An 18,046-nucleotide genomic window follows, 5' to 3' on the forward strand; every position below is an offset into this window, starting at 1 on the left:
CCCCGCTTCTCTCTCCCCTCCCTCCCCCTCCTCTGTCTTTCTCTCTCTCCCCCTTCCCTCCCCCTCCTCAATCTATCTCCCCCTCTCTTTCTTCTCCCCCACTCCTGCCTCTCTTTTCCCTCCCGCTCTCCCCCTCCTCTCTCTCTCTGTCTGAACATCCCTGTAGTTGAATCTCTGTGAGGCCGCAGCATGCAGTTCTAGAAGTGGACACACAGGTTCAAGGGCAAGCCCAGCTGGCAGGTTTTCTTTATACCTGTTGCCAAGTTGCCCTCCGGAAGGCTGGCCGTGGCAGTGTGACCAGCGGGGTGAGTAACCAGGAGCTGTTTTCCTGATTTACATTCACAGCTGTAAGGATATTGCCTCATGTCACTCACCAGTTCCCTTATCTGAAAGATTTCATCAGTCTCCTCACCCCTGACGGATTCCGCGTCCTCACTGTGTTCTGGGGGCCCTTGTAAGTGCCTTTTAATATTTCCATTGTGTGTGTTAATCTTTCATTTGAATTTGATGTACCAGAAGTATTTTTAGAAGGCTTAGCTCAATTAGTTTCATGCCCTGCCCTATTATTTTACGTCTTTACCTGAATCGTTAACGGCAGGGAGTGCTGATACACAGGACCGAGTTCAGGGCTATTCTCACTAACTGCCAAGACGCTGTAAGCAATCCATCAGACCTGGGATGGCATGACTACAGCCTCCTATATTTACCTGTGTTTTCTCAGCGAACCTCCCTGCGCCTGAGAAGCTCACCAGCTTTCTGGCCCCATTGGACATCTCTTTTGCAGATGACCTGAAACATCTTGCCCTGGTGTCTCGGTGTCTCGGAATAAGATGAAGGAAGGGATTTTGTGTTGTGTTTTGTTTTGACTTGGCAGTGGGCTGCAAGTTCCTTGCATTGTAATAGTGGGAGCATAGCCTCTTCATCAAGGCTGAACTGCTTGTTGGTCAAGTGTGGCCTTGGCCAAGTGTGTCTCCACAGCTGGACCAGGGGGATGGGGAGGGGTGCCGGCCTCCTCAGGCGATGCCGGAAGGCTGTGGTCTGCAGCTTTGCTGTGGAGTAGATTCCTAGTGCCCAGCTCATGCCCCATACCAGTGAAATCACACTGTCCAGGGTAGGAGCTGGGCATCCCAGCTTTTAAAAGGGCACCCCGTGCTTTTAAAAATCCCCAAGTGCGGGGCGCCTGGGCAGCTCAGTCCTTCAAGCATCCGTCTCTTGATTTTGGCTCAGGTCATGATCTCAGGGTTGTGAGATCGAGCACCGTGCCTGCTTAAGGTTCTCTCTCTCCCTCTCCTCCTGCCCCTCTCCCCTTTAAAAAAAAAAAATACATAAAAATCCGCAAGTGATTCCATGTGCAACCAAGTTTGGGAGCCACTATTGTAAGGTTTAACTGAGGCCTCTTAACGGTGACTAACAGGATGCTCAGTGTCTACCCTCAAAAAAAAAAGCCAGTTCAGGGAGATGGTAGAGTGTCAGAGTCAGGTCCTGCTCAGCTTCCTCTCTGTGGAAGGGCCTGGTGAGCCTGCATGCTGGGAAGGTTGCCTATGCATGCCCACGACAGGAAGACCCAGGGACAGTCAGCCTCTTGTTCTCAGGTGCCACCAGGTATCTCCATCCTGGCCTGTGTCTCTGTGGAGTCCCCTGCCCCTGGGAGAAAGGTCAGGCTCCTCAGTAAGGAGGGTGGGCCCGGCCGCAGCTTCTCGGTGAAGAGCCATGAGCGCCGAGCCTCCATGTAACCTTTGTAATCATGCTGGGGCTCTGACAGGTCTCCTGGGCCTACCCCTGAGTGCAGAGTCCTGAAATCTTTGCTGATCCCAGTGCCTGGGGGCCCCCGGCTCTCAGTGGCCTTCACCAGGAGCAGAACTGGGGACCTCCCTAGGTGATGTGTCTTCCTCGCAGCCTCTTCCATTGTCTCTTCCAAGTGCTAGGTGTGTGGGAATAACTTCACAGCTCATTTCTTCTGTGGACCTTTCCTGCCCCCACACTGTGCCCAGCCCCATGTGGGGGCCAGGACACAGAGACGCCCAGGCCGTGAAGACCCAGAGGCCTCACTGGAGAGCAAGCCATTCAAGAGGGGCCCCACCCAGAAGTGAGGCAAAGGGTGTAGTGCCTGTCGCCTTATAGTCATCCCTCGTGCTCCAGAGAGCTGTGTGGAACGTGTCCCTCCATCGGACCTGCAGGGGCCTTGGGGCCAGGACGACACACGTGCGCTAAGGCTCCCACACTGAGTGTGCTGAGGGCCAGGAGTGTGCATGGCCAGTACCTTCTTCCTTGGATTGTCCTGACGGCTCAGCACAGAGCCAGGCGCTTATAAAACGGCTCGATAAACTGTAACCGTCATTATTTGTAATTAGCATAGGTACACGTTTGTAAGTGGAACCTTTGAAAGGCATATTTGCAGGATTTGCAAATGGAACTTAGGAAACTAGCCCCTTTTAACTCAGGATTTGCAAATGAACCTTTGAAAACAGTTTCCGTATAAGCAGGTTAAGCATTACCTTCCCATTGTGTTAGCACAATTCCTACTAATAGATTTATTTTGGTTATTTGTGGTCTGCATCCACCGGATTGTAAGCTGCATAGGGCAGGGGCCTTTTTTTTCACCCCTGCATCCTTAGTACCTGGGACTGTGCTTGGCACAAAGCACAGACCAGTAAATATTTGTTGAATTAATAAAAAAAAAAAAAACATGATTGGGAAATATTGTTAATTTTTTTATGTCCTTAGTAAGCCCTTTTTTCATGTGTACTCTAAGACCCAGACTGGCTCTTAATTATATACTTCCAATTAAAGACCTGAATGAAGTTTCAGTAAATAACCACAGGCAAAACCTTTAGTTGCCATGACAACGCTCCTTTAGTTCCCATTTCCTGGACATCTGTTTACACTATTTGGCATGACGCTAATAAACAACCCTGTTGATGAGCCCGTGGCCTCTACAGGCTCAAACCCCCCCCCCCCCCCCCCCCCCGGCAACCAGTGCCCGTTGCCTTGTTCCACATACCCCAGCCCCGCCAAAGGACAGAAGTTCTCATACTCACCGTGTTCTCACCCATCTCTGATTCATGACACATGCCCTTCCCTCTGCTGACTCCACATCCTTCCAGAGTCTGTGTAAGGACCCACTCCCCTTGAGTGACTGAAGTAGAATGAATGAATGACTTCCCTTTCTTACTTTGTTCTTCATGAATTTAATGGCATAGTTCATGTTCAGGTTCACTCTTAAGAAAACTCAGAGGGAAAAACAATTGAGATTCTCGATTCTTATTTGGCTTAAAACAGCTTAGTAACGTAAAGCTGTCCATCCAATTGGGTGCGTTGGATTATACAGAGTTAGGCTGATAAGACTTCATTTCCTATTAACTGTATCACTTTAAATCATATGCTTTGGAAGTGTTGTTCCAGTGCCAAACGTTTACTGATACTCAGTTTGAGCACTAGAGATTAAAGACGTAAAGGAGGCAGTTTGCTGTGTGAAGTATACAGCTTTTGTTTAAGCCCAAAGGTATGGCTTGTCTCCACCAGAGGTCTCCCATATTTTACTTTAATGTCTGAAGTATACTGAATTCCCACAAGCTAATTAAAAATCAGACTGCTATGCCGGTAAGCATTCACTCTGTGAACTAATTTCTGCCAAATGGCCATAAATGTGTCCCCTGGTATGAAATTTAGACCTTTCCCATCAGAAAAGAGGCGTGTGGTTTAGTCCCAACCTCTTCTTCATTTGAGAGAGGAGGAAACTGAGGGCCCAACTTGAAAGGTCAATTGCCTCAGCTGAGGCCTGGCAGCCTCCTAAGTGCCCAGCTGGGATTCTTCGCGCTCTCAGCCCGTGGTTCTCACCAAACCCCGCTTGCTCTTGCTGAGTCGAATTCAGAGCAATTCTCTGATTCCTAAGCGCCAAGCACTGTTCTAGCACTTTATAAGTATTGCTTACTCCTCATGGCAGCCCCATGGGGAAAGGGCTGTTATCACCCCATCTGCTGGCTGGGGTACCTGAGGACCAGAGGTTAGGCAGCAGCATGCCGAGATCCCTCACCCGTGCTCTTCACCGGGAGGCTGTGCCTCTCTGGGATGCGAAGAGGAAGCATCCAGAGAAGGGACAGACGTAGAGGGAGGACCCAAGTGATAGGCAAAGAAATGCGTGCCATTCCAACCAAAATAATGCAGAGCCTGGAAACCCCAAAGGATCAGTGGAAAACGGGAAGCTAGTCCCAGGCCAGGAAGGGTCAGAAAGTATCAGAGGAGCCTGCAAGCCCTCCAGAGAGGGGCAACGGCTTGATTTGGCCTGAAAGGCCAATTTCTGGCTTCTTTCAGAATTCAGTTAAAATGTCGCCTCCTGCAGGAAGCCTTCCCTGACGCCTGGGCTGTGTTGGTGCCCCTCTTCTGGCCTGCAGCCTTTCTTCCCCTGCCATGGCCTTTGTCAATTGTCACACTGAGCAAGAGCTCCTGAGGGGCAAGTTTTTTGGGGTTTTTTTTTAAGATTTTATTTATTATTTGACAGAGAGAGACACAGCGAGAGAGGGAACACAAGCAGGGGGAGTGGGAGAGGGAGAAGCAGACTTCCCACTGAGCAAGGGAGCCCGACGCGGGGCTCGATCCCAGGACCCTGGGACCATGACCTGAGCCGAAGGCAGACGCTTAATGACTGAGCCACCCAGGCGCCCCCCGAGGGGCAAGTCTTGCCCATTTCCGTGGCCCCCTCTGTCAAGCACAGGATCTAGCGTGGAGGAAAAGTGCCCCAGAAATGTTTGAATGAAAAATCTGAGACCGTGAAGGGGAAAGTGGGTATAAATGATTCTATCTACAAAATCCATTTTTTTTTCCTTCCACTACTGGCCTGGTTGGATCCAGGGTCTGGGTGGGATGTTATCAAGAGAGAACATTCCCCACCCAGGAAAGGCCTTGAAGGTCAAGCTCAGAGCCATTGACTGGAAGAGTTCCCTAAAGTCTAGCCAGCATCTGTGGGTGCATGGATGCCCCCCAGATGCCTTCCCTAGCGTTGTTAACAATGTAAACCCCCCAGGTTTTCATACTTGGGGAAAAGGCTCTAGCTCCTGCTTTCTGCCAGGAGGACCCCCTCCCCCCTCAGCTTAAGGAGGGAGAATCCACTGGGCCAGGAGCCGTACCTTGTGCACTTTCCTGATGAAGTATCAAGGGAAAGAGAAGATTTGGCCCTATCTTCAAGAACCTTCTATCTGGGGGGAGAATGATGCACCCACACAGTGGTTCATAGAGAAAAATCACAAGACTTTTTTGTACCTCATCTCCTATGCTCCTCACAGGATCCCTATGAAATAAGTGGTGAGCCTATTTTTCAGATGAGAAAAACTGAGGCTCAGGAAGTCACCCAGGGCAGGCATGTGTCTACCTCCTTCATCCCTCCACAGGGATAGATAACCCAGTGCCTGGTACCTTGTAGCTACCAGGCAAATACTGGGTGAAGAGGCAGGTGGGGGAACAGCAGAAGGAAGGGAAAGGCAGAGCCTTGATTCGAGCCCAGGTCAACCTGACCACATCCTGTGGAGGGGCCCAGAGCAGAGAAATCATGGGGGGGTTGGGGGGGGATGGGTACATGGGCTCCTTCATCAGCTGCCAGGCTGCTGAGTAGCAGGAAGGAGGGAGCAATACCGAAAGTCAGAAGCCAATTCTGTGTTAGTCTGTCTTGCCTTGCATAGTGAAGAGCTTCGGTATTCAAATCTTTTCTTGGAAATCTCAAGTATTCCATTCGGCTGTCTCAGAGTTAGGTAACTTTATTTACTCATGCTAAACAGGGCCATTTGCAGAGAGGAAATTATGCAATGTGCTATGCAAATGTGGCATTCTGGGGAGAGCGGGCGTAGAGATAAGTGTGGTCACCAAGGCATTATAAAGATCAGATCACTGTACCTCTGGTGGCAGCCTGCGTGTCACTTGATAAGAGGATATGCCAGGCTCTACTTGGAATTGCTGCTCATTGGGATTCTGTTTCTGGTAATTACGTTTTCGCCAAGTTGTCTGTCTGTGAACTTTGTTTAGTACAAAGAAGGACTGGGGAATAAAGCTTTGGCAAGTGGCAAGAAAGTCCTCATGTGGACTGGACCAGTCACAGGGAGCTGCCCCGCACCCGTCTAGACGGGAGGGAACAAGAAACATCAAACTCTCACTCTTTGTTCTCCCAAGAACAAAGACTCTTGAAATTCTCAAGGGGGTGGGGGGAGATGAAGACATGTGATGGGTTTTCTTGGCCACTTTGTGAAAATAGGTCACATTATTTTACTAGACATGGCATGTGCTTTTCAAGCAAGAGAAAGGAAGTAACCATGGAAAACCCCTCTTCTGGAAGCAGATGGAGCTGAGCTCACGCTCAGCACTGTCCCTAGCCTGTGGGCACCTGAGACAGAGGGCTGGCCTCCCCGAGCCATAGGCTTCCCTGTCTGAAAATGGCACCAGCACCTTCCCTCCAGTTGGTCATTGACAGGCACCAAGACGCTGACCCTTCATTGCTTGAATAATTGCCAAGTGAACACATCACAGACTTACCCACCCAGACCAACAAAGTCAGCACCCATGTAGCGTCCTTGCTGGCCCTGGAAGCCACGGGGCGATGTTATGATTCTGCAAGATTAAGAATCGCTAGAGAGAGCGCCATCGGTAACCCTCGGTCCAAACTCTTCCCATTAAACTCCCACTGTTCAAACTCGGGAGCCAACCAGGTTTTTACAGCGAGGAGATCCTGTAGTAATCGCGCAAGGTGTGATCTACAGAAGGTCAGAGTGAATAATCGCCTTGCAGACACCTTCTGCCTGGCCCCCAGTGTCACGGGCACTGTGGTGGGCTTGTGTGACTTTCCTGACAACCCTAAGAGGTCCGTTTCCCCCCCACCATTTTATTTTGAAAGAAGTCAAGCATACCACCGAGTTGAATGCATTGTACAGCCTTCTGCTATATCTAACGCCAGCATTCTCCTGCTCACATTTTCCTCCACTCGTTTTATCACCTATCTACTCCACCCATCAACCCTTTCTTTTCTTTCTTTTTTTTTGATGCATCACAAAGTAAATTGCAGACATCAGTACCCTTCTCCCTAAACACATCAGCACGCATAGCACGAAGTAGAGCTATAAAGTCGTTCTGTTACCCTGGTCTACTGATGAGGCAACTGAAGCAAAGGCACGTGCCCAGGGTCATCAAAACTGGAAAATGGGGTGCCTGGGTGGCTCAGATGGTTAAGCGTCTGCCTTCGGCTCAGGTCATGATCCCAGGACCCTGGGATCGAGCCCCACATCAGGCTCCTGGCTCAGTGAGGAGCCTGCTTCTCCCTCTGCCTCTCTCCCTGCTCATGCTTTCTCTCTCTCTCTCTCTGTGTCTCAAATGAATAAATAAAATCTTTAATGAAAAACAAAACAAAACTGGAAAGTGGAATATGAGCCTATTCTAGGGTTTCTAGAAATCCTGGAGCCAGCACTAGGTTGCAGTTTCCCTGGGCGTCCGGATTCTAGCGCACATCCTAGTATCTGCGTCCCTGATTACTGTTCCCGAGGACCAGCACCAGTACATTTTTTTTCCCCTTTCCTCTTGGAGGGAGCTGACTCTTATGCCTGGCAGTAGAAATGTGCCAAGACCTGCTCTCCATCCAGGAAGCCTTGCACTTTACAACGGCCCCCAAGCTGTGCTGGGAAGGAAAGCTTTAGGGAGCTTCAAAGAAGACAAAGTAATTGATTGCTACTTGGAGCAAATAACCCATAAGCTGTCCATGGGTTGATGGAGAAATGGTTACTTAATTTTCTTCAAAAGATTGATCTGACTGTCAGGAGAAACAGCCAACCTAATTGAGTGTGCTTGTTTGCACCCTAAGTGGGAGCAATTGAGTCTCGTTCCTGTTCGGACTAAAGAACGTCACGGGCCGTGCCTGGAGTCTCCCCCTGGCATGCATCAGGCTCGAGAAGGGCTGGGGTTGCAGGTGCAAGACCATCCTCCTCGAGTGGGTCTGTAGAAATTACCAGGGCATGGCGCCTGTCTCCCCAGGACAAGACTCCCTTTTCAAAGCCCTCGGGGTGGCTCCCGAGGAAACTTGTGTGAGTAACTTTCTTTCGCTTCAAGACGGCTGTCATTGTCATTTTGGTAGTGGATGTTGATGGAGTGGTGGCGTTCAGGAGATGGATTGCTCCTTCCCACCGGGCTTTGGATTGACTGCCTCGCCATGCGGCTGCCTGCCTCTGCCCCCAGCCCCCCCAGAGAGCCAAGTGGAGCCTGATGAGTCATCAGTCGCTTCCCAGCCGTGCCTTATGGCCAGTTACGGCCTCTCCCCTTGGTTGCATTCTGTCATCAGGGAGCCGTGCCAGGCTGGCTTTCCCTGGAACCACCGTCAGAGCTTTATTCACTGCCACAGAGTACCTTCTGTGTCTCACACAGGCCAATTCCCAGAGTGTCAGACAGCTCCAAAGGGCTGTCATCTGTCTATGAGTCTGGATGCTCCAGGAGCCCCTGGGCTCGACCTGCCTTGCTCTCCCCATATCCCTGCTCCTGAACAGAGCCTGAGGGGAGGCACGAACACCTAGCCTGAATCTTCCCTCTGTGCCAGGAAGGGGAACCCTCAAGGGTGGAAGAGAAACAGCTTTTTCCCAAGCTAGAGAAGGGCCTAGGTCTGCCACTGGAGAGGTCCGCCAAGTGTTGGTGCGGGGAAACTTGGCAAGGACAGTCCAGGAGCCAAGTCAGCCACCATGAGATCAGAACCCCTGGGGCCTGCCTATTGAGAGCTCGGGCCATTTAACTCTACCCCTGCCAGAGCCAGCCGGCATCCTGTGCCCTCAAGAGCTAGCCCAGGTCAGGTGCACCCCCTTCTCTGGGGGAAAACAAGGGTCGGTCCTCTCTTGGGCTCCATCCAGACAACTAGACCCCAGGTTACGATCAGCTTGTTCAGGTCACATGTGCGCTCCAGATTCCTATCTCACTGTGTCATTATCAGTTCTGTGTCCTTGGGTGTTACTTGCTGTCCCGCATTTGTGTCCTGTGGGATCAGTGATCCCACCTTACAGGATCCCAGGAATGTGTCGGGTGGGAACTCAGCACCTGGCATATAGAAGCACTCCATACAGGTTGTTAGGGTGCCAGCTGCAGTCATAAAACTGGGATCCCTTATCCAAAGGCTCCTTTATCCAAAAACCCAGCTGTACCCCGACAATCTTTCGGCATGTGGTTGTAGAGAACCAAAGCCTGCTGTGACACCAGATCCCCACCGGACAGAGCCACCAACTGCAGGGAGAGTCCGAGATCCCGCTGTTTTAGCTAGCTCTGCGAGGGCCCACGGGCCGGTACAGTTTCTCCCTCACTAACCCCCGGTACACGTACAGATCCTGGAATAGAAAGTGAGCCCTCGGGCGCCTGGGTGGCTCAGTTGGTTAAGCGACTGCCTTCGGCTCAGGTCATGATCCTGGAGTCCCTGGATCGAGTCCCGCATCGGGCTCCCTGCTTGGCAGGGAGTCTGCTTCTCCCTCTGACCCTCCCGACCCTCCCCCCTCTCATGTGCTCTCTCTCTCAGTCTCTCCCTCTCAAATAAATAAATAAAATCTTTTAAAAAATAAAATAAAATAAAATAAAATAAAAAAAGAAAGTGAGCCCTCGCTTGGACACACACAGGGAGCAGAACCACACGTTCCTTGCGAAAGCAGTCATGTGGCTTTCTGTGCACAAAGAAATCCTGGTCTCCTGTCAGCTGTGAAGTCTCATGATGGGCCCAGTATCGAGGAATCCCAGGGTGGCCTGCCTTTCTCAGGGAATCCAGGTTCCCTGTTCTAAGTCCTTCCTGACCTCTGGTTGACAGCATGCGCCTGGGAGACTTGGTAGTGTTACAGATTTGCTAATCTAAACTCCAGCCCTGGTGGTGTTCCAAGAATTGACCCTAAAGCCCAGAGTATCGGATTTCAAAGCTCTGGAAATTCAGCTGGCCTAGAAATCCCACTGTAAGGATAAAGGCTTCGCTTCTAAATGCATTTGGAGCCACCAACGCCAAGAATTAAATTACGGTATTGGCATCCATATTTTATTATGAAGGGATTATTTAAATCCAGCAAAAGTCAATCAGCCCCATTTATCGCTCAGTAATGAGCTATAGCCTGTCAGAGGGAGCCGTGGAGGAAGGCCTCAGCCCGGGGGCTGGAATGACAGTGGTTGGGAAGTCCTCTGCCTCCACACAGGAGGACCAGAAGATATTAGCGTCGCTCCGGCTTGTTGCCAGATACTTATGTGCCTGGTGCTGCCCAGGACCCTCCTGGGGGTACAGCAGTGAAGCGACTGGCCGGGGCCCTGCCTTCCGGGGCCTTACGTCTAGATAGGGAGCAGGCCTCAACTAGGAAGGCAGGGGTGGACGGGATGTTGGGGCCTGGCGGGCGTTGGGGCACAGTCGGGGGTGAGTTGCGTCGATGTGGTGGAGAGGGACGAGGTGGGTGGGACAACCACGGATGAGGGGTCAGGGCGGGGGCCCCTCGGAGAGGCCACGGGCCTGTGTAGCTCACCTACCTATGACCCTACAGGAGTTCTGAGAAACAACCAAAAACCATGATTCATTTTCTCCCTCTGAAGAGCCTTGCTTAGTCTAGAGCCAGCATTCAGAAAGCATGACTTTGCCCCGGGCAGAAGGGCTCTGAGTAGAGAGTCGTGGCTCCAGAAAGTCAGGGTGCTGCCAAGCTCCAGCTGCTGCTGGGGAGGGCCACACAGCTTGTGTCCCATGACACACCCTGGGTTCTGCAAGTGGCATGGCTCCGGGCCTCTCTCTAGTCCGCTCGACGGCCCCGCTGGGCTCGGGTCTCAGTTTCATAAGGGAGGAGCCCAGGACCCAGAAAGGGGAGTGGCTTTAGGGTCACAACATTGTTAGTGCCAGAGCTGGAATTTAAACCCAGGTCCCATGGCTGCAAGCCCAGGATGCTTTTCGCGAGTCTGCACTTCATGGTAAGATGGCTCCTTCATGCTTGTTCCTTTCCTCCTCCTCTCTGTCAACGCCTTCACCTGTTGTTGGAAAATGGCTGCCTTTCCTTTCCCTTCTTCCCACGAAACACTGGAGAACCTTTTCTGCATTCCAGATGGCCAGCCCTAAGCTCTTTCTCCAGATTAGTCTTCCATGACGTGGTGGTGCTGGAAGAATTTAACATTTTAGGTGTGCCTGGGTACAGCACTAAAATACAGTAAATTGCAACAATCACTTTTGCAGTTCTCAGTCACTGAGTAACCACCCCAAAATGTAGTGCCTGAGAACATCTAGAGTCATTCATTTTGCTCACAGATCTATTAATTTGCCCGGTGGGGCGCGGCGGCGGCAGCACATCTCTGCTCCACGTGGCATCAACTGGGGGCTGGCAAGTTGGGCCTGAGGTCTTGCTTCGTCCCTGCGCGTGTCTCCATGGCTCCTTGGGCTTCCGTACAGCATGGTGGGTGTTGGTTCCAAGAGCATTTGGTGACCTTGCCTCAGAAACCACATAGGATCACATCGACTATACTCCATTAGTCCAGGCAATCACAGAGGCCCACCAAGGTTCCAGGAGATAGGACCCCAGCACTTGATGGGAAGAGCGCGTAAGGCAGGAGATACTGCTCTGGCCATCTTTGGAAAGAAAGAGTGGTTCATAAGAAAACCCGTTTCAGTGCCTCTCTGATCCTTTCGATTACATCAGGGAGGGTTCAGATTGGCTCTGGTTTGTCTTAGAACTTCTCTAACTCTTGGTTCTCTCTTTTTATCAAAAGAGTCCGCTTTCAGCTACAGTTTAAAAACAGAAAGGGTCTTAATCTGTTTTCGTGGTTGTTTTATTAATAGTAAATAATTCTGGTTTTTCATTCATGGTCATGATACATTTTCCTTTCTTTTTTTTTTTTAAAGATTTTATTTATTTATTTTGACAGAGAGACAGCAAGAGAGGGAACACAAGCCGGGGGTGGGGGGGTGGGAAAGGGAGAGGCAGGCTTCCCGCGGAACAGGGAGCCCGATGTGGGGCTCGATCCCAGGACCCTGGGATCATGACCTGAGCCGAAGGCAGACACTTAACAACTGAGCCACCCAGGCGCCCCCGACATTTTCTTTTAAAATAAATTTATTTTAGCAAAACATGAGTGCTTTCAAGAGAAGAAGGTAGCACAAGCCCTACTTTGCTGCCGTAGATTTACTCTCACATGCGTGTACAAACAAGGTGGTTCCTTTGTCTCTTGCAGCAAAAGCTTAACCTGAGTAGCCCTCAGCTGGGGAGCTGTTCAGTCGCTGAGAGTCATCCTCCAGTGGGAGAGTGCAGCTGTGACCAAGAGTGAGGCAGGTCTGTGTGCAAATGTGTCACCAAGACGCATGGTTAGGTGGCAAAAAAGCACAAGGCAGAGCGGATGGCATGCTACCCTTTGTTGATAGGCAAGGCGGGGAGAACATAGCTCCACCTAGAAATGCACAGGGGATGGATGCCAAGAAACTGGATGGTAGTTGCCTCTGGCGGGGACGACAGGGGAGACTTATCACCCACTGTAAAAAATGTCACACCTTCTTAAATGGGAGCATAGGAATGTGTTGTGCATTCAAAGAGAATGACAATCTAAATACTTCCAAATAAAATAAAATGGCAAATCTTCTCCCTTTCAAATAAATGACACAAAAGGCAGTGCTGGGGGAGTAGGAGGGACGTGTCCTCTCTCCTTGTAGTGAGGCTCCGCTGGGAGGCATGCCACACCTCCGGGGTCCTGGGGTGTGATGGAGACATCCCATCTGCTCTGCCTGTAGGGTGTGGAGACTTGGTCTTCACGGTGTCATGTGGCCCGAGGCCCTTGAGGTAGGTCCAAGCCCCACTCAGTCAGGCTCCCTAGGACAATGCCTGACCCCCACAGGTCTGCTGAACCTGCTGCCAGAGCTTTTCAGCTCACACACGTCTGGCCAGTTTGGAAATGTGCATGCCTGTGTACCAAGAGGTGCTGTTGGAGAGACCCAGCTTCCCGCCGTCACCCTGTTCGTGAAGATGGCCACCGCCTTCCAGATCAGGCAGAGCCGGCTGGCCAACAGCTCAGCCCGGCGCCGCTTCCCAGCCCTGCTGGGCCCCAGAAGGACCTGAGGCCCTTTGTGTAGGAAAGAGATTCACTTTTCTCTTTGTTTAATTGTAAGTGCACAGATAACACACCTCCTTTTCCTTTGAAAAATCAGAACATTGCATTTAAACTCTCATGACCTTGACCCCCCCCACCTTTAATCCCACCTCATCCCCTCCCAAAAGGTGATCACCATGTACCCTGCCAGACATTTTCTTAACTTTCTCTTTTACACCCACATGCAGGAACCCGTAGAAAATAGGCAGCCTGGTTCTGTGAGGCTTGATTTTATACAAATTGCATTCTGCTGTGCGTGTCATACTGTATATCCTTGAGGCTTCACCGTGTTGGAATAGCCAGAGATTTAAGTCATTCCTTGTTGTCGCTGGTTTTGCACTGAATGGACATGTGCGATTTTGTTTTGTTTTGTTTTGTTTTAGGCTTTCCCTTGTTGTGGGAGATTTGGGTCACTGTAGACCCAAATCCTGCTGTCAACATCCTTGTTCACGTCTCTTGGCCCTTGTGTGTGTTTTCTTGGGAACATAACTACACTTGCCAGGTCATATGGTGTGGAAGTTTCAGTTTAAATAAACAATGCTAATGTACCCTTCAAAGTGGCTATGTTAGCTTGTTCGCCTACCAGCAGTGTTTGAGAATGTCGGCTTCTTTGTGTCCTCACCAACACCTTTCTTTTTCCCAGTCGACGGGTAGAAGGTTGAGATCTTTAAATTTTTTCCTGTTTTCTCGTGAGGTTGAGCACCTTTGTGTGTGTTCATTGGCTGTCTCCATTCTCTTATCTGTGAATGGCCTGTGGGAGTCCTTCACATTTACTGCGAGATCTTTGGCTCTTGGAGATATTTTCCAATTATCTCACTGAGTCTGTAAAGTCATTTGTTATATATGCGTTAAGTTTCAATTTTGATGTAATCAGTTTCCCAGTCTCGTGTTTATTTTTTTGTATGTGTTGATTCTTACTTCTTTTTAAAGAAACCCTTCCCTGCCCCTAAGAGCATATGGATATTCTCCTATATTGTCTTCTGGCAATTTTCTGTAAATTTTTAAACGAGAATCCTAGGCCCTACCCCTTTTGAAGTGAAGTTGATGGGGGAGGGACCCTGCGGATTCAGATGGGCAGCGGGATCTGGGCAGTGCCAGTGTGCAGGCCACAGGCCACTCCTGGGAGTCAGGCAGGGAGGCTCATGAGACCCTCACACTGTGGAAGTCCTCCCCTTGTCCCCACGTCCCTCCTGGTACCTCAGCACTGGCCTAGCTCCTCCGTCTTGGAGCGAAATTCAGGGCGCCTGGCATAGCAGTAGACTGTGGGTGGGACTGGGTTCTGTTCAGCAGCTCTCCGTTGGGTCCTCCTCCACCCAAGACACTATGGCCGTCCAGAAATGAGCAGACAGCCCCTGTCCCCAGGGCTCCACACAGGGAATGTCCATAGCCAGCGTGGGAGCAGCTGAGGGCTGAGGTGGGGAAGGAGTTCCCCAGAGATGACACCGAGAGGCCCACAGATGAGCGCGCCCCCCCCCCCCCAGCATTCCCTAGGGTAGTGCCTAGGACAATTCCCTGGTCTCCCAGGAGGAAGCTTCCTTTCTCCCCTCCTCCCCCCGCAACTGCCCCAAAGCTTCTGAAAAGCCAGAGGCTCCCTCCCTGCTCCCTGGGGACTGCTCCCTGGGGACGCTTGCATTTTCGTTTTCTTATGAAATCCCTCATGGGGGTTTGATTCTCAATTGCATTTCTGAAAGTTGTTCTGCTTTGGGGTTTTGTCCTTCCTTTTTTGTTCTTAGTGGTGGAGATGGTGGGTCTTTTTCCGCTCCCCCCTGAAGCCTTTAAGGTCCCCGGGCTTTATGAGGGGGTTGCCTACCTACAAACCCCATTGCCACCTACACCCATGGCCTCCCTGCCTTCCCTGGTCACACCCTCAGGGGCATATCTTCTATGAATGGGAAGAGAGAAGAAATCCTAGGAGGACTGCTTAGAGAGGGGAAGGTGAGGAGCGGGGGAGAGAAATGGAAAAAGGAAAGAAAAAGCATCCGTTATAGTTTTGTTTTCTATTTAAAAAGGTAAAAGATTGTTATTGAGGAAAATGTTTTAAGTCCTGAGTAAAGAGAATAAACCATGTGCCCCAGAGAACATGCTGGTAAGAGTGAAGAGGCTGGCTTCACTTCTGAATACAGAGCGTTACCTGTCTTCCAGTAAGGTACTCACCGGACATTCTGGATGACATCATTTTTAGAAATCTTTTAAGGTCCTTGGCTGGGTCGTTGGGAAAGGGAGGAACATTCCTGCCACAGAATAAGAAGAAAGCACCACGCAGAGAGTTAATCCTGCCTGGTGCTGGTGTTTGCCACGGGGCTGCTGGCCGTCCTAGGCGGGCTTGCCCCGGGGAGAACACACAGGAGCATGAAGCTTTATTAAAAGCCCAGAGGGTACACCGGAAGACATCCCCATGAAGCCACAATCCCAAACAGATTAGCCTTCAGAGCGTTAAACTGAGCTGTATTTGGGGAGGTGGTGCTGAGAGAGGAGACTTACCTATCCTCTGTAGATCTGAAGGAAAAGTAAAAATGCGGGGGGGCATCCTTGGGGAATACCTGAGCCCAGGTTTGTCATCACCTGCATTTGGGGCCAGGATTTCTACTGTCTGTGTTACCTTCCCTCCCCTCCCCGACCCACCCACCACCAATACATTTAAGTCAAATACTTGGTTACAGCACTCTCGACAGAACTCACTGGGGTGACACAGGTGTCCCACAGCTGGAATGCAGTGATGCACAGCTGTAAATTTGCTAAAACTCCAACTGTACACTTAAAAATGGGTGCATTTTATGGTATATAAATTATAACTCAGTAAAGCTGCTTCAAAAAAAAAAGCCCACATACCATTCTTCTAATCAGAAAGTTCTTCTAATGTTTCAGTTCTATTTTCTGCACTTGTATTTTCTTTGTAGGGATACTTTTTTTTTTTAACATAGCAAAATCACAATAATACAGCTTTTATCCTTCATTTCAAATTTTAATGTCTTTTCCGATGTCATTGCTGTTATTTGTAAATAGGATTGAACGTGGGTTTTTAATATGTGCTTCATTTTTTTAAAAAGATTTACTTATTTTAGAGAAAGAGAAAACACACTTGAGTGGGGAGGGGCAGAGGGAGAGAATCTTTAAGCAGACTCCCTGCTGAGCACGGAGCCCAACACGGGGCTTTATCCCAGGACCCTGAGATCATGACCTGAGCCAAAATCAAGAGTCGGCTCTTTAACCAACTGAGCCACCCAGGTGGCCCTAAAAGATTTTATTTTTAAGTAATCTCTACACCCAACATGGGGCTCGAACTTAAAGCCCTGAGATCAAGAGTCACATGCTGTACTGACTGAGCCAGCCAGGCACCCCTGGCTTTTAATATGTACTTCAAAAGTACATCTTGAGTACCTTCTCATTGTAAAATAATTTCAAGGAATACAGTGGTATATGGTACAAACATTTAAGTTCTCCCATTGATACCCCCACCCCATACATGCACTCCCGCCATCAATTCTCACTTCCCTTTCCATAGGCAACCACTGTTCACAGTTTGGTTAAACATATTTTTTAAATGGGTATATAATTTTGCATGTGATGGGGGGAAAAAATCATAACTTTTTCCCCTATTTGGGGACATTTAGGTTGTTTCCTGTTTTGGCTTTTTTTTTTTTTTCCCAAACATGGCCAGAGGATTCCATTGGAGGAAATACAAAGCAGACCATAGATTACATGGTCCTGTGTTACTCTGGTGATGTCAAAGCCATCAAGGATAGGCACTAAATTAGATATCAAATTTGGGGATAATTTCCAAGAGAAGGATTACAGTAAGGATTCTAGGTTAAATGCTTTACCAATCTGTTCTCATTTAAAGTACCAAACATCTCAAGAGAAGGGAGATTATTCCCATTTTACAGATGGAAAACTGTGGTTCATGGGGGCCAAATGCCTTGCCCAGGATCACACACCATCTAGTGCAAAGCTTGGATCTAAGGTGCCAGACACAAGATTGGAAGCTTGATGGTTATATAACCAAGCAAGGGCTCTTGTTTTCCTGTCTTCACTTAATTTAGGCAAATACCACCACAACTGTCAACCGCCATTTGTCTGCAAGGAAGCACTGAAATGTTAACAGGGATTCTCCGTTTGTTGGTTTTTTAGCTACAGTTTGAGCGCCTCATGTGCAGTAAATGTACTAATGCTTTATGTACTTCATTCAGTTATCATTTTGAGAGGGGTGGGCATTATCCCCATTTACCAGATGAGGAATGTGAAACCCAGAAAGGTTACCAAAAAAAAAAAAAAAGTTGCCCAGTATGACTCAGAGGAGGGACTCAGTCCCAGGGGTATGCGACTCCGAGCCTCGGCTCTGACCAAACTCTGCTGCCCACCAGAACGCAAGTCCGCCTGTGAGCCTGTCTCCATCAGCCTGGGCCACCAGACTGCGCCTCATTTTGTTCTCCCTCTCCCCAGACAACAGCGACCTGATCGCGTGCACCGTGATCACCAAGGACGGCGGCATGGTCCAGCGCTTCCTGGCTGTCGATATTTACCAGATGAGCTTAGTGGAGCCCGATGTGTCCAGGCTTGGCTGGGGCGTCGTCAAGTTTGCAGGCCTCCTGCAGGTATGACGGCTGAGGCCTCTGGAAGCTCTTCTTGATTGGCTATACGAACATACACACACACAAGAATCATCTCTACAGTTAATTTCTGAGGATACAAGGAATACGTGAACAGACTGTCATTGAAAAAAAGTTGAAATACTGCACAGACAAGGGTCAAGTATTCTTTGACCCAAACCCTCAATTCTTAAACTTTCTCCTGCATTGTCAGTATGGTCCTTCCAGAGCTGGTGCTCTGCCAAATACACATATAAATACAACTACATGTACTCTTTATAAACATTGTATACACATACTTGAGAGGGGGGGTGTGTGTGTGTTTTATGGTGTCACACTGAACGTGTTCTAAACTCTTTTTTTTCATTCAATAGATGTCTTAG

General features: G+C 49.7%; 1 protein-coding gene across 1 annotated transcript in view; it reads left to right on the forward strand.

Annotated features, from left to right (window-relative positions):
• The window catches only part of CLEC16A (C-type lectin domain containing 16A), a 145,709-nt gene extending 128,034 nt beyond the window's left edge, over nucleotides 1-17,675 (forward strand). Inside the window, exon 20 of the mRNA XM_044915263.1 lies at nucleotides 17,518-17,675. Within this exon, the coding sequence (XP_044771198.1) occupies nucleotides 17,518-17,675 (158 nt within the window). The remainder of the gene's footprint in view (nucleotides 1-17,517) is intronic.
• The last annotated feature ends 371 nt before the right edge of the window (nucleotides 17,676-18,046 follow it).

The sequence above is a fragment of the Neomonachus schauinslandi genome, chromosome 5, assembly GCF_002201575.2.
Source record: "Neomonachus schauinslandi chromosome 5, ASM220157v2, whole genome shotgun sequence".
Classification (NCBI taxonomy): domain Eukaryota; kingdom Metazoa; phylum Chordata; class Mammalia; order Carnivora; family Phocidae; genus Neomonachus; species Neomonachus schauinslandi.